At 41.4% G+C, this 15,534-nt stretch overlaps 1 protein-coding gene across 1 annotated transcript in view; it reads left to right on the plus strand.

Moving 5' to 3' along the window:
- Positions 1-1,186: 1,186 nt before the first annotated feature.
- Positions 1,187-15,534, plus strand: part of LRP12 (LDL receptor related protein 12) — a 47,371-nt gene continuing 33,023 nt past the window's right edge. The window contains exon 1 of the mRNA XM_050313650.1: positions 1,187-1,393. Coding sequence (XP_050169607.1) covers positions 1,315-1,393 — 79 coding nt within the window. The 5' untranslated portion in view covers positions 1,187-1,314. The remainder of the gene's footprint in view (positions 1,394-15,534) is intronic.

Below are 15,534 nucleotides of genomic sequence, written 5' to 3' on the forward strand. Positions count from 1 at the left end.
TACTTTTGTTATTCCAAACAAATGGTTCTAGCACAACAGGCGCAATAAACACTTCTCACAGTCTGCAACAGGCACCGCAAAATTAAAGCTAAATATAGAAGTTGTGCTGGGAATCCCAGTTGCTTTTGACAATAAATAACTGTGCAACAGGAAGACGGTGCCATTAAAGGGTGAAAGACGGGCCATTGTAACTGAGCAGGAAGTGTCACAAAAAATTTCTATGGGGTCCATAATTTTCCATCTACAGCAGTTACGCTTTTTGAGCTCCCAAGGCAATTTTTCGGTCTCACTGCTGAAACGCAGATTTGGAGGTTAGAAGCACACCAGCCGCCAGCTGCCAGGATGTCTCTGTGCTTTACAGATTGGTTTTGGTTTCAGGCAGTTCTACTCGAGGCGGAGAGCCAGGGCACTCAAACACCCACTCGGTTACCCTGTGCGAGCCCGAAATTCCGGCTGCTCGGCCGGGAGATCCACCCTCCCAGCCCTGGACGCGACCTCAATCCGGCTGGCGGTGGCGGCTGCCGGGACGGGGCGGGCCGTGCCGAACCCTGGCGGCGACACAGGGGGAGGAGACGGGGGCGGCACCGGTGGAGGCGGTGGAGGCACCTGCGGGGCGGTGCCGAGGCGGTGCTGTGGCCGTGCTGTGGCGGTGCTGAGGCGGTGCTGGGGCGGGGCGGTGCTGTTGCGGTGCCGGGGCGGTGCTGTGGCGGTGCCGGGGCGGTGCTGGGGCGGTGCCGGGGCGGTGCTGTGGCGGTGTCGAGGCGGTGCTGTGGCGGTGCCGAGGCGGTGCTGGGGCGGGGCGGTGTCGAGGCGGTGTCGGGGCGGTGCTGTTGCGGTGCCGGGGCGGTGCCGGGGCGGTGCTGTTGCTGTGTCGGGGCGGTGCTGTGGCTGGTGTCGGGGCGGTGCCGGGGCGGTGCTGTGGCGGTGTCGGGGCGGTGCCGGGGCGGTGCTGAGGCGGTGCTGAGGCGGGGCGGTGTCGGGCCCGCCCTCCCCGTCTGGGGGCCCCGCTCCGCCCCGGCCCGCGGCTGCCGGGAGCGGCCCCACGCGCTCGCGCGGGCAGTGCGCAGGCGCGGCGGGCGCAGGCGGGCGGCGGAAGCGGCGGGGGGGCGGCCGATGGCTCGGCGGGCGGCGGGGCGGCCGGGCCCTGCGCGCCGTTAGCGCTCCCCGAGGCGGCCGCTCCGGCTCCGGCTCCGGCTCCGGCGGGCGAAGGGGCGAGGCACCGCCGGCCCCTCCTGCGGCGGCAGCTCCGGCTCCGTGTCGCGGGCGCGGCGGTGGCGGGTCCGGCTCCGCGCCGCCTCCCTGCGGGCGGGTGTTATGGCCCCTTGGGGGAGTGCAGAGGGGTCCCCGGTTTGGAGGTCAGCGCAACTCCTGCTCCTCGTCGCCTCCTGCTGTGGTAGGTACCGGGCAGTGACGCCGCCCGCCCGCCTGCCTCCGTGTCGTGGGTCGGGAGGCGGCCGCGGGGAGGGGGAACAAAGCGGCCTTTCTCCCGGCCGGGCTCGGCGGGGCCCTGGGGCCGCCCGGCACCGCCGCCGGGCACCGCTGGGGTCCGCCGGACTTCCCCTTCTCCGCGCACAGCCCCGTCCGAGCTCAAGTGCTCCAGGACTCGCTCGGGGTTTCTTTGCTTTGTTTTGGTTTGTTTGGGGGGTTGTGTTTTTTATTTATCTGTTTATTTACTTATTTATTAGCTGTGTGTCGGACGGAAATCTCCTCAGGGAAGTCCTCAGAAGTGGGGCCGGGGTTCCGGGGCTCGGCCCAGCTCTCCCGCAGATGTGCGCTGCCGGGAACTCCGGAGTTGGCGCCGGGCCGCGCAAACAAACCAGCCCCAAATCCTCTGAGTCACGAGTAATCGCTGCCTGTGGATAATGGGGTTGGATGCTTGGAAGATGTTCCACGTCCGGCCTGGTGTCGGGGGCAGGGCGGCCCCTCCGGGCCGGGGGCCGGCGCTGGGTGATGAGTTTGTGACACATCAGCACAGGCCTGGAAGCCCTTCCGGGGACCTTTGCTTCGGCTCAGCCTGCCTGCGGCTCATACCCGAATGGCGTTTCATCCCTGGGTATAAACACGTCTTTAAACAGAGCTGCTAATGAAAAATACTTGTGCAAATGTGTTAGGCTACGTACTGAGGTTGGTTTTTACAGTACGCTGGTGGCCCAGTACTACATGATAGATCAAAACGCAGATACTTGTCAAGGAGTGTCGTTTCATGTTTTCTCAGGGAGTTGTGTTTGTTTTATGAAATCGATCATGGGTTGTGTCCGTGGGCCTTCAGCGGGAGAAGCAGCCTTTGGCACAGCACTGGGCATGTGCCTTGCCCTGAGCAGGACAGCGACACGGACCCTGCTTCAGCAGTTGCTGAAGTAGATGCCTTTGCCTTAAACACGTGATTGAGCATCTGAAATTGGAATCTCTTTTGCTCTTTAGGAAAACAAACTTGAGTCTGGAACATCAAGATATTTCAGATTTGTCTGTGCCGAGTGCTTTGTCCAGCACATACCTGTGCTGCAACAATCAGTCCAAACTCTAAAAGTGTAGCCATACTACGTATATTTGTAAGAGCATTTGCCACTTTATATTTATGTGAGCAGAAAAGTAAGGTAGGCTTCTTCAAACAGAGCTACAGATATGGCAGTACCTGCTACTGAATAGCTACTCTGGGAAAGTTTAATTTCTGGGAGGGTCTACTTGGATGAACAAAGGAAGGTGCTGACCAGTCTTTTAAATGCACACAAAGTAAAGCAAAGAGTTTTATGTGAAAAGCTAAATTGCAAGCACAGCTCTAAAGGAGCTGGCTAATGGTAGAGCAAAAAGTGGTAGTGAAAATCTTGTTTGGATATATTAAGCTGTTCTTGTGTTTGCATACTTAATGTATTTGAGAAATTTAGTTTCTGTGCAAACTTTTTTTTTAACAAACTCTGTGTGCTAACTTTATTATACTTGTCACAGAATCGTAGTAAAAAGTCAAAATGATAATTATGATATCCCTCATCAGACTGACGATAGTTTCAAATTGGGATGTTGTAACTTAGGTGTTACTGCCAATATTTCCCTTATAAAAATTTAAATCATAAGCACAATCTTTAGTTAGAGAAAAAACAACCAAATAAAATTCTTGCTGAATAACATTTTTGATAGACCTTTAATCAGGACTTTCCAAAGTTCAGCCAAGAAGGCTCTATAATTTTATTTTGCCTTGCAGAGAAATGCATCACTATCCTTTATTGCCATTGCCAGGAAAGAGAAGCTGCTTCTGATTTTGATCAGCATGCTTCATCCTCATGAGAGATTAGTTTCTCCTAACAGTTTTTGTTACAAACATCTGAAGTTCTGACTGGTTTCACCGCTCAAAGGAAAGGAACTTTCTCCTCCTGAGGCAAGAGTGTCCAAAACGAAAGCAAGCATTCACTTTGTAGTATTGCCCTTTCCCTAGCTTTCATTTTGATTTCTCCTGTTTATTTCGCTTGGAAGAAGGAAGTGGGACTGGGAACTATGCCTCATTAAAGCATTTTACCTTCTTGTACAACTGCTTTTAGCTCTTGAAACTAAACTAATTTAGTGCTGGCATGAGTCTGAACAAGACACTGCTGTCAGCAGAGCTCTGGACTGTGATGCTGATCCTGAGCAGAACCTTGCAGATATAATTATGGTAAGGCTTTGAATGCTGTAGACAATGGCCAGGGTAAATGCATGCTTGGAAAAGCAATGGTGCATCACTTTGGTTGCCTTCTATTATGCAGTTGCACAACTAAAATATCTAGACTTTTCCACTGATTAAAATACTAAATTCACCAAGGTTGTTACGTGGGCATTGAGCTCTCCAGAGAATGTTCCTCTGTTTCCCTGTGGTTAGTGAATTTTTCAAACCTTCCTTCTGATGATGACTATAATTATAAAAATTTGAGAAGGAGGAATACTGATGAGTGAAATATTGGAATAGCACTGACTAACAAGAATTATAGCTTGGTAGAGCATTGGGTAGCGGTATTTTTTGTTTTATATTTCTGGCTTTCCTGTTGGCTTGAGAGTTTTATATCCAAGAAATAATTGATTGTATATGTTTCTACATAATCCTGGCATGGCTTGTACTGGTACAAATATGAAGATATTTGTGCTTATCTCAAAGGCCCTAACAGTTATCTGAGTTCAAACCAGAACCATATGTGCTGGAAAGTAATTTTTTAGGGGAAAAAATATCATTTGAGAAATTAGTGCTGTTCTTGAGGGCAGTGTTTTTCAAGCCAAAGTTCCATGATTGAACAACTGGAAATCAAGTGGATCTTGGAATCATAGAATCATGTAGGTTATAAAAGACCTTAAAGATCATTGAATCCAACTGTAATCCTAGCACTACTAAGTCCATCACTAAACCATGTCCCTAAACAGCATATCTGCACATCTTTTAAATACTTCAAGGATGGTTATCTTACTTGTTTTTGTGTTAAAACATGAGTTTAGATTAGAGAACTGAATTTCTAATGTTACCGTTTTAATTTTATTTAACTCTGGGCAGGATAATGGTTTATATCTTACTGGTACTGTCCTTTTCAGGACCAGTTTGGGAGGGATTGGTGTTCCAGAGCAGAGGTTATGAAAAGTCTTTGAGGTGGCACAGTGCAAAAACTAGGACAAGCCTTCCTTTGGAATGGAGTCTGGAAGCATGGGTATATGGCTACTTCAGATTTCTGGAAATGCAAATTTTTTATAGTCTCAACTATACTTTTCACCCAGCTAATTATTTTGAATTTCTTTCCTACTGAACAGAAGAGTACAGTAAACTTCTACAGAGTTCTGTACAGTTGGCAGTAGCAGTGCAGTGGTACAGTAGGTAAATCTCCCTGCTTCTGGCTTCACCAGATGTAAGAGTGCATCAAAGAAAAATACTTACAGTAGTAGGACAGGGAAACTAAAAGAGTTCAAAGATAGAAGTGTGGGCAGATAGAAATCAGTAATAATTGTCCTTATCTCCAGTATGGTTTTGGCTTTAGCGAGTACCCTTTGAAGGACTAATGGCTGAGAAACATTGGGGGAGGTCAGAAAATTATTATTCCCAAAAACTGTGGTGGAAACTGTGTTGTGTGTTGGACTACTGAGACAGCAGTGCTACTGATATTATTTTGTCCCTTTAAAAAACATAGTACATATATATAAATACATAAAAAAAACATAGTACATATATATAAGCTTTAAAACACTTGGTAATGGATTAGAATCATGCTAGGTTTCTGTAGTACAGATGTTATTTGAGATTATAACAAGAACTTATATTATATTATAACAAGAACTTACATATATATATAATTAATTTTTCATTTAGTTTTAGGTAAGACCGGTAAAATTGTCATAAAAGTTCACTGGTCGGGACCTGAATTTTACTTGCATGTCTAATGATGGTATGAGATGAGAAAGAATAAATAGTTCTTTGGGTCCATTCACCTTGTTTGAAATAATAACCTGAATCATGTAAGCAAATAAAGTCTGCCAGGCGGTTTATTTAATTTTCTAAAGAAGTTGAACTCTAAAGCCAGAACAGACTGTCCTAATGGAATGGCTTGGCTTAATAAATTATTGTATTTCAAACTCCTGAATGCTGGCCTTTAGTGCCACTTTTGTGAACAGATTTATTTTGCTAAGCTGTAAATAATATTGTCGGCAAAACCACTGCATTTAATTTATTAGAACAGTTTCGTAGTCCTTGAAGTGAAAATGTCCTAATTTTAATGCCATAGAAATTCGTATTGTATGTAAGTTGGTCATACGTCAACTTATACAAGTACGTGCGTATTCAGCTGGCTGTTCCGAGCCACAATTAGATCTGTAGTCAAAGTATCTGTGAAGTCATGTGGACAATATTCAAAGCACTGTTCATTTAAGGGGAGAAGAAAAAAAACCCACATCCAAGACAACCTTGTAGCAAAAAGAATTTGATAATTGAATCTAAGGTAGTTGGTGCGACTGTTATTATACAGTAAATGAGAACATTGTCATCCAGAGGAAGAGCAGAGACATACTTGTAACTAGAATCAGGGCAAAAGCCATCTGACTCCATTCCTGTCATCGGAGCAAAGCATGTAATTAGCATGGCTTTTTCATCTCTGTTTCTGGCATTGCTAGGAGAGGAAGAGCTCTGTTCTGTTAGTGTTGGAAGGGCCCTACAAGTGAATCTGTTTACTTTAGTCACTCCACTTTTAGTCTCAAATAAATGTAAACTGTATGGGTATTATTTTCAAGTAAGCCCTAAATATTGACATTTTATACTTGGCCTGGCTAAAACTTTAATTATGATCGTTCTTATAGTTTGTTTACAGGTCTCAAATTTTTAAACTTAGTGTCTTTGGTATGTTAGGTACATTCCTTCTCACATCATTTATCTTTTACCATATACCTTAATTTCCCAAGTTGTAGACATTATTTCCATACTCATTAAGTATAATTCACTAATTTCCTTACATTTTTTTTAAAAATGCATGAGTTTTATTTGTACAGTGAAAATGGTGGTTTTGCTTTCTTAGGTGTCTCTGCATTTTCTAGTTTTAGTGTTCCATTTATACTGTCCCAGATAGTTAATGATTATGTTAAATGTTGGAGCAGCTGAGACATCTAGCTCTGTAGTAATTGGAACAGTGGGATTTGTTGACAGGGTGAGATGTTTTTGGCTGGTATGCATTTCAAAGTTACTAGCTGTAACATTTTTCAGTATTGGTTGTTACTGAGGTGTCCTTGGGTCAGCAAAATTCAACCTCTGTAATTTACATGGTTGTAAGAAAACCCTGGGTACCAGTGCATTTGATACTATGAAAGTTGGTTGTAGGTTGTAGATCTGATTCCTTTGTTTATCCCCTCACTAGAAATAAATGCTAGAAGTGGTTTATAGCTGGCTGTATGATACCATACTCTAAAGAATTGTGTTGTTCTAACTAAGATCTTTTTTGTTTCCTGCACTTGATTTTTTGCTGCATTGTTTACGTCACTGATGCTTCAGTACAGGAAGCTTTATATTTGCTTTGAAATATATAGTGTTGATTCTTGTATCTAAGTTAAAACTACTAAATTCAGCATAAATGACAGATCAGTGCACATACTTAAAAAGCAGTAATCTCAATAGTGGTTCTGACTTGTTTCTCTGAACAGGTACTTTAAATTTGGATATACTATAACTTTTGCTACATTGTTAACACTTTGATGGTGACTTTTTGTCAAGGCTAGCCTATTTAGTAGCTATCTGTTAGATTTATTTTTTTTTTTACCCTTCTATTTGACACTGAATTTTAGGTTATGAGGGAATTTACGTATAGCTTTCTCAACTGTTTTGTGAGGAACAACTTTCTGGAACTGGTCAGGAAGTTAGCAAGCAAAAATAAGAACCTCCCCAAAATTAGGAAAGCTTACAAGTAGACCACATTTTGAAGTGGGGGAAACCATTTGGTTTAGTATCTTGAGTTGTCATAAGATGGTCTTTCTTTTCGCTTAAGCATCTTGTGAGTTTTCAGTACTTTCCCAGATACCTTTAGTTGGTCATCAGAATTTTTGTTGTGCAAGAAAACTGAACTTGTCCACACTCAGTAAAATATAAATTCCACAAAGCAATGGAAATGAACTAGTTGTGTTTCTCTGTAAGTGGAAAGTACACTTGAACTACATATTGGGATGTGAACTGCATGTTTGACTGATCTGATTGTGTGTAATTCATAACTACCCTTTGCTTGACCTCTGAGATATTTCCTCTGCTAAGGGGAAGCCCCTGGGACTGACTGTGGGTAACCAGAGCAGACTTTCAAAGTTGGTTGGAGCCAGAAAACAGTAGAGCAGTCTTCTAACAAGCAGTGTAAGCACACTTTGGCTTATGGAGGAAGTCTATAATGAAGTTGCTTGTGTTTAAAAGTTAAGAAAATAATCTGCTAGAGGGTCCTGTAACTTGGATTTATTACTCCATCTTTGTATGCACCTATTGGGAGACACAGATAGGTCCCTCTCAAAGTACAGAATGATAGTGATAATAGTTCTTTTCATGGAGAAAATAGGATTTTCTTTTTCCTCTAATTTGTACAGTGTTACTAGAAATAAGTTTGTTCTAGTCAATGTCTCTTAAAATTTACTGATCCTACTCACTCAAGGAGCTACTCCTTTAGAAAGAACTCTTTAGTAACTGAAGGTGAGCGGTTTAGAACAGAAAATGGAAGTCTTGTTGATGTGCCTTGTAGCAGGAAGGCACACATGTTCATGTGCTCTGACTTCTAGATTTTAGCTGTATATAGATTTTCATAAGACACTGGTTAATGCTTTTTTTTTTCCTACATTTAACAAAGTGTATTAGAATCCAATGAATTAGTATACCCTTGTAGGGTGTTTTCCTTCTATGAAATTGTGTTTTGAGTATCTCAAGTAAAAGCTTCTCTTAGGGATATTGCAGTTACTGGGACTGAGATATAATGAATAGGCCACATGCAGTAAACCAATCCATATGTAGGTTTGTCTTATCACATAGTTTTAAGTGCAGACTTTAACCCTTCTGTCCTTTTTTTCTTGCACATAGAGCTCAGAGTCATTTCCAAAGTGAGATTGATTCTAGAGTCCTAGTTAATGTGCTGCTTTATTCATAATATTGTTGTATTTACTTCAGCCTGCTCTTCATATTACTAAGCAATTACAGTTTTCCATTTGCTTTTAAGAAGTGCTCAGGGAGAGTGCATAGGGATTTAACTCAACATGTGTGTCTAAACCATATGGAAATATTTGTAACTGGACTCGGAAGACTACATATTTCATTTTTTTCCCAGTTAGTTTTTTTAAAAGTATGGCGAAAGAATATATGCCCTGCCCATGATCTAAACATCAGTTAAAATAATCTGAGAGAGATGCCTATTGGTAGGTCAGAAAGATGAATTATAAAATCATCACAGACATGACTCTTGATCATAGCAACATGCATCTGGAAGTACTGACTGGGATGGATTGGGGTGATTGTGTAATTAGTAGAAATGGCTTCCCTTGTCAGAGCACATCCCACTGGTCATGTTTCCTGTCTAAAGGTGCTGAAAGAGCAACCAGTTCCATGGCTAAAGTACAGCTGTTGTCTGTAGTTAGATATAGTCATGAAGACAGGACAGCTGGGTTGGCAAGGGCAGGAAAGATGGGGACATCTTGTTGAAACATGTTCACAGCTAAAGGTGGCATAAATATTCTTCAGAGTGGAAGAGAGGCCAGGATACCTGCAAGAGCAGTTGTTGTTTAAGAGGCTGTGCAAGTAGAAGGCAGGAAGGGAACCAACCTTTTATTTTAAGGGTGTTATAGTGTCTGAGCAAGCATCTAATCATTCTAAGAGGTTACTCTTACAGGCAAACAAGGAAAGGGGTTTGAGTGCAGGAAGAACCTGGAAATTGCTTGAGGTCTTGCTCTCTCAGGCAGAGGGATGTTACAGAAACATGAGATTCTTGCATTTCACCTGTGCTTTAGAAAGGAAGTGGATAAACAGAGAACTTTAAACACTTTTTGATTCAATATATGGTTTTCGTCAAAAACATCCTTTTTTGTAATCCCTTTTCTGGCTGAGACTGGCACTTGGCATTTGTGCACTCTAGCAGCTTTATTGCAGGATATGCCTGGGAGGTGCATGTTTATAGAGTCCAGTTACTACTGACCTGTTGTTGGAGATCCAGCTAATGCTGTCTCCAGTGCCTGTTCCCTAGTCTGTCTCACTTTAGTTCCTTGTTTCAAATTATCTGTTGTGTCTGTCATCTGTGCACACACAAAGCTTCAGTGGTACCACAGTTCTCATGTAAATGACAATCCAATATACCACAGCTGAGTGATAATGTTACTATCTCTTTTAAAGTCTGCAATGCTAGCTTTCTGGTTTTCTTCATCCATCTTGGAAATGTGGGACAGTACTGCCTGTACAGGCCTTTTGCCTTTACACTGTAGATCAGTAAGGCTTAGGAGAAGGACTATACCTTTATTTTCTTGCCCTGAGTGAGGAGCACAGTCCATGTTCCCCACTGTCAGTTGGAACTGCAGAGCTTGTGTTTGGTGCCTTTGTGATCCCTGAGGAGATATACTGGAATAAGAGATCCTGTGTTCTAAATGTGGTTTTTTGAATAAATATCTTAAAATATTCAGCTATACATCTGTCTTAAAATGCTAATTAAAAGTGTGGAAGCCAGGAAGATGTATGTGAGAATCAAGTGAACAGGTCTACGTTTGACTTTTCTTTCACCAGTTTTCTCAAACTGTCTCTATCTTGTGGCTTTACAAAGGAGGCGGAAATGAAGTCTAGATAGAGCTGTTTAAAGTGTTGGGCATGAAGGAATTCAGCATAAAAAGCAAAAGCTTTCAGAAATGATTGATGATCAAAATAAAGTTGAATTTAAATTTTTAATCTGAGACCTTGCTTACTGACCGTACTGCACATTTGGGAGCCAGTCAAGTGCTCAAAGCACCTAATTTAAAATAAACATGCACAATTCCTCAGACTTGTGTGGTATTCAACTAAAATAATCACGTCAGTTTTTTTAAGAGTTTCTCTGATGGGAAGGAGGTCTGAGCTAGCTTTAAACTTGTGAGTTGTTGAATATGGTTTATAAATCGTTGCTATGAATGTAAGGATCATGGCATCAGATTCTTATTAAGCAAATCCTTCATGCTTCTCCTGAAATATTGTGTACTTTGATGTATTTTTGAAGTGTCTGATGATAATTTATTTAGACATGTAAATCAGAGTTTGTTTTGCAGGTTATGGGGTTCCATTGTCCTCGGTCTGCTTTTTTCCCTATATCTGGAAATCTGCTGTTTAACAGGAAGGATGTGTACTTAAATTAGTGTTATACTTCATTATATAAAAGCAGATAAGTAGGAATTCGAAAATGTAGGCATTATGTCTGACATTGATCTTGTACTTGTCACCATACTGTGTCACATTTTTGCTATTTTAAAATTCACTGCCTCCTTTTAAAAAGGCTGTAGGAGCAAGTGCTGAATTTTGTTATCAGGTTGGCTTTTAAGAGTGAAATGTCTGCAGTATCAGTATTTTTTCCCCTTTATTTTACAGCTGAATTTTACATTGAAGCCTAATGTACTCATTTTCCTCTTCAAAAACGAAACCCTATTTGAAATACCTATTTGAGCCTTAGAATTTCCTGAAGCAGTATAGGATGAAGTGTATTACCTGTTGTAGCATGATTATGATTATTTTTTTAAAAGAAACCACTTATTTACAACACTTTTACAGTTTTTTTGCTGTGAGAGGACAAAAGCTGACAGGAATCCCACCTGTACTGTTGCTTTTTAGCCACAGCAAGCCCAACAGTTACCCTCTGGGAACTGAACTGGCTAAAATACTTCAAGAATGAATACACAGATCTCATGAGAAATCACACTGTCTTGGTGCCCCATCACTGATAATGACTGAATCCATGTAGAAGTTGTCTTGTAATGTCAGTGCTGAGCCTCTGAGTACTTCTGCAGATGATCCAGAAAGGAAGAGCAAGAAAATAGTCAAGTGGATAACAAGCAGTGGTGAAGTATAAACAGCATAAGAATTTGAAAGTACATGTTCTCCACAATAGCTTCTTTATCACAAGTAAGCCTTGCTCTTCAGTTTTGTAATCTATATCAACTTGAAAGTACTTCCCAATTTTAAAAAGTCATACAGTATCTACCATCAGTAAAAGATGAGGAACGGAAAACTCTGGTACCATGAAACATTCCAGACTTCCATTATACTTCTTTCCTAGAACTGTGCCTCTTCTAGCAATACCCTATTCCTTTCTCAAATAGCCAACACACAGCAAAGCCAATGCTCTTAAACTGGGACTTATTCATTAGACAGAGTTGCCAGTAAGGAATTGTAAGGGATGTAATCTGCTTTCATCAATGCACAAGTGTAACAATGCTTTTCATGCTCATTGAAAAGAGGCTACATCTGAAAGAATATGACTGCCTTCCGAGTTTGGTAAATGGTATTAACATAAAAAATAATATATTTTTCATTTAGCTATTTTTCTAAAGCATTCTTTCTCCCTTTCTTCAAAGAACCATTTTTTTCCCAGTCATGCACAGGTTGAATCTAAATGTCCCATCAAATAGCTGCTGTATGGGTATCTTTCCCCAGCTGGCTGTTACTTCACATGTATCATCTTTGTAAAAGAGCACTTGTGTACCAGGCTGCTACTGAGCTTTCTTTTTAAAAATAGGCTTGTCCCAAAAGAACACTGTGAACCTAGCTTGTGTCTGAGTTCACTTTGCTTTACTGATGTGACATACTTGGAAACACACCTTCAGTTAATATTTTTGTTTTAAAATATTCTTTGTGTAGTCACCTTAAAGCTCTTTATCTGAAGTTTAATTATTAAGATATATTAACAAACCCTCACATTGACAGTATTCCTGTACAGTATACTGTGCAGGTAGAAGCTGAAGCACAGAAAATAAATAGCTGTTTCATGGTTGTGCATGAGTAGAGTTTGTTACTACACAATTTGTGGTCTTATGCTGTTTCTGTGTGAGTGTGAAGTGAGGAGTCTTGGTTGGGCTTAATTTAAGGCAGAGTCAGTGTGGGAAAAGAGGCTTAGTAAAGGGAAGTGAGGCAACAGGAGTGTGACTTACTGATCTGAACTGCTCTTTAGAGAAGTCTCAATTCTCAGTGTAGGCAGATTAGTCTGGCCCTCAGAGGGAAGATAGAGAAAGAAGAGAGGTCCTAAATTATTTAAATGCGAACAGCACCCTTCTGGGAAATACGCAGTTACTGAGGTTTTGTGGTGGACCTGGAAATAGCCTACTTTCAGAGCAATGTGTCTGTTGTGCTTTATTTAAAACTCCAGCTCCTATCCTTTCCTGTTTTTACAAGTGCTACTACCAACTGATTTCCTCTCATCCCTAAAATGCCAGTCCTCTTCTGCTCATTAGAAACACAGTCTATTGTGTATTTCAGCTGTTGTTTAAGTGAATGGATGCAGAGTGCTTTAAAAAGTTTAGTGGTGATCTGCTGCTGCCAGTTAAAGACCTCCTTCAGACAAGCTATCTTTTTATTGGAAGCAGAGGTAGAACATTTTTTATCATGGATTACTGTATTCTGTGTGGAATCTCTTACATTTAGTAAAGAGAAATTTACAACCAAACCTTTATGTTGGAATACAACTAGAAATTTTTTTCTTGAAATTCTTATTAACTGGATTAACGGGACTGTTACTCTTGCCAAATGCAGTAGTCCAAAGTGTTTGGAAGTTGTGGGGAATATATAGCTGTGCACAAGTGCTCATATGCTGGGTAATCCATGGAAAACAAGGCTCGAATTGATAGTCACATCTCCAGGTAACAGTGAATACGCTCAAACTAAATAACTAAAGTGGCTTTTGTAGCATGGGCTTGCCAACTGGATGAACAAAGGAGTTGGCAGTTATTCTGTAACTTGACCTTCATTCATCTGGATTTTGTCTGAATGATTCTTGGCAGGGATTTCCTCAGAGAAAGAGTCAAAACATATTTTTGTATGTTTTCCCATATGAATTATTTAATAAGTTTTTTTTAGGAAGCTGGAGTGCAGAAAAAAAGTTGTTTAAAACTATTCTCAGGAAGGAAGTTTATGACTTATGTAAACTCATGTAAATATGTAGTGAGAATGTTGTTTTTTTGGTCGAGAAAGGCATAGATGAGAAGAGCTTGTTTCAAGACAAGAGTGGAGATAAGGTGTAATAGGTTTAGGGATATCATGCTGGAAGGTAATCATAAATATGAATGTCAGAGTAAATGGTGATAAGGATTTTGGAAATACCTGTTAGATGACATTCTCTTGTCCAGGGTGTTCATTCCTCTTAAATATGTTTAAACCTCTCTTCCTGTTTGTGCTTTCGTCATAGGAAGCCTGTCCTAGAGTGAATGAGCATGTGTGTGTGCACACATTAACTCTAGCTACCAGCTTTTCTCTCCCTGGGGGAGCTGGTGTTTAGGTAAGGTTTTTAAGTACTGCACTGTGAAGCTCTCTGTTTTCTTGGTACGCATCCCAGGGTCTGCCGAGCACGTGTCTGTGAACCTCCTTTCTTAGTTCTGCTGGTTGGACTGGCAGGTGGGTAAGCCTGAGGACAGGGGTGTTGGAAATCAGAAGCCTCATGCTGGCTGTGTTGAGGCTGAGGGAGAGGGTATGGTTCCAAGTATGGCCGTGTTTCAGTGAAACAGGAAGCTTATTTCCTTGTCATTCATCTCCATAAGGCTTTTTCTTCAAGCTGGTAACATTAACGGGAAGTGAGTGGGCCGGTTCACACCTCTGTAAATGTGCCCATTTCAACTACCTAACTTGGAAATCTGTTTGCTCTTTTGAATTGCAGTGAAAGCACATTGAAAACATGAAGGTTCACAGTGCAATGAGACACCAAATTGGTGTTTATTTGACCAAGATAAACAAATAAAGCATGTACCATGAATTTTATAGACATTTCCCATTCCTTGCAAAATACTTCAATTGAAATGATGGTTCTGCTGTACAGGAGGACTTCATGGATACGGTTGACAGAGGGTCAGACAGGAATATCTGTACATGTTTAAGAAGGAAAGCTGGATGTAGTTCAAATTTTGTGTTACATAAAAGAAAGAGATGAAGCTGAAGGATTGCACAATGTCTCTTCTTGCATGCTTAGAGCTACTGTGATGTAATAAAACTTGGGATTTTGTGGCCCATATAATGTGAGACTTTTTCTTATTGACTTCTGAGAGTAGGCACAGAAAGTGTATTTAGAGTCACACAAACAGCCTTTGTTTGTACACTATGACATCTTCAAGTAATTGTGATCCTTAGTTTCTGTGACTAATATTTACCTTGTAAAAAGCCAAACCCATAATCCATACAGGAAATTAGTTGTGTGTCTACTTTAACACATTTAAAGTTTTTTCCAGTGTTAGTTTATGTGTCTGAGGTTGTTCTGTACTTTGCTGAATTGCAGCTGCCTAAACTGGCTATCAAGTCAAATGCTTATTCAGCTCTACAGAAAGGATTTTTTTATTTTTTTTTTTTTTTTTATATATTTTTAAGTATTTTGCAATTGTGGAATCATAGTAGTATCCAACACTCATGTTTGCAGGTTCTGAGCGTAGAAGATTGTGTTTATCTTTTCTAACTCCTGGGAAGCCCTATGGCAAGAGACTGCACTACTGTGCAGTGTGGGAAGTAGGATTCTGGCTGCCAGAAGTGCACTTGTTTCCGGTGCATATAAAAGTGGCTCTCTTAACTGTCTGTATGTTGCAATTAGTGTATTAAAACTGATTTCACATAATCTCTCTAGTCTCTGTAACTATCTCCAGCACGGTCAATGTAATTTATGCTTTTCCAAATGCTTCCCAAAGTTCCCACTTTCTCCTTGGTGTTCAGAATTTTGAACTTTGTCCTCAGTGATTTGGGGGAGAGAGGGGGAAGGTGAGGCACAATGAGTTATCACAGGATAGCTGTAAGTCAAAGTTCTGTCTCACTTGGTGTTATTATCCTGCTGATTTGCAGTGTCTCTTTAGCTTTATCACTTATTAACATTACTCCACTTAAACCTTTCTTTCTTGTGTGCT

Source organism: Myiozetetes cayanensis, unplaced genomic scaffold, assembly GCF_022539395.1.
Source record: "Myiozetetes cayanensis isolate MyiCay16 unplaced genomic scaffold, myiCay2020 scf1, whole genome shotgun sequence".
Classification (NCBI taxonomy): Eukaryota; Metazoa; Chordata; class Aves; order Passeriformes; family Tyrannidae; genus Myiozetetes; species Myiozetetes cayanensis.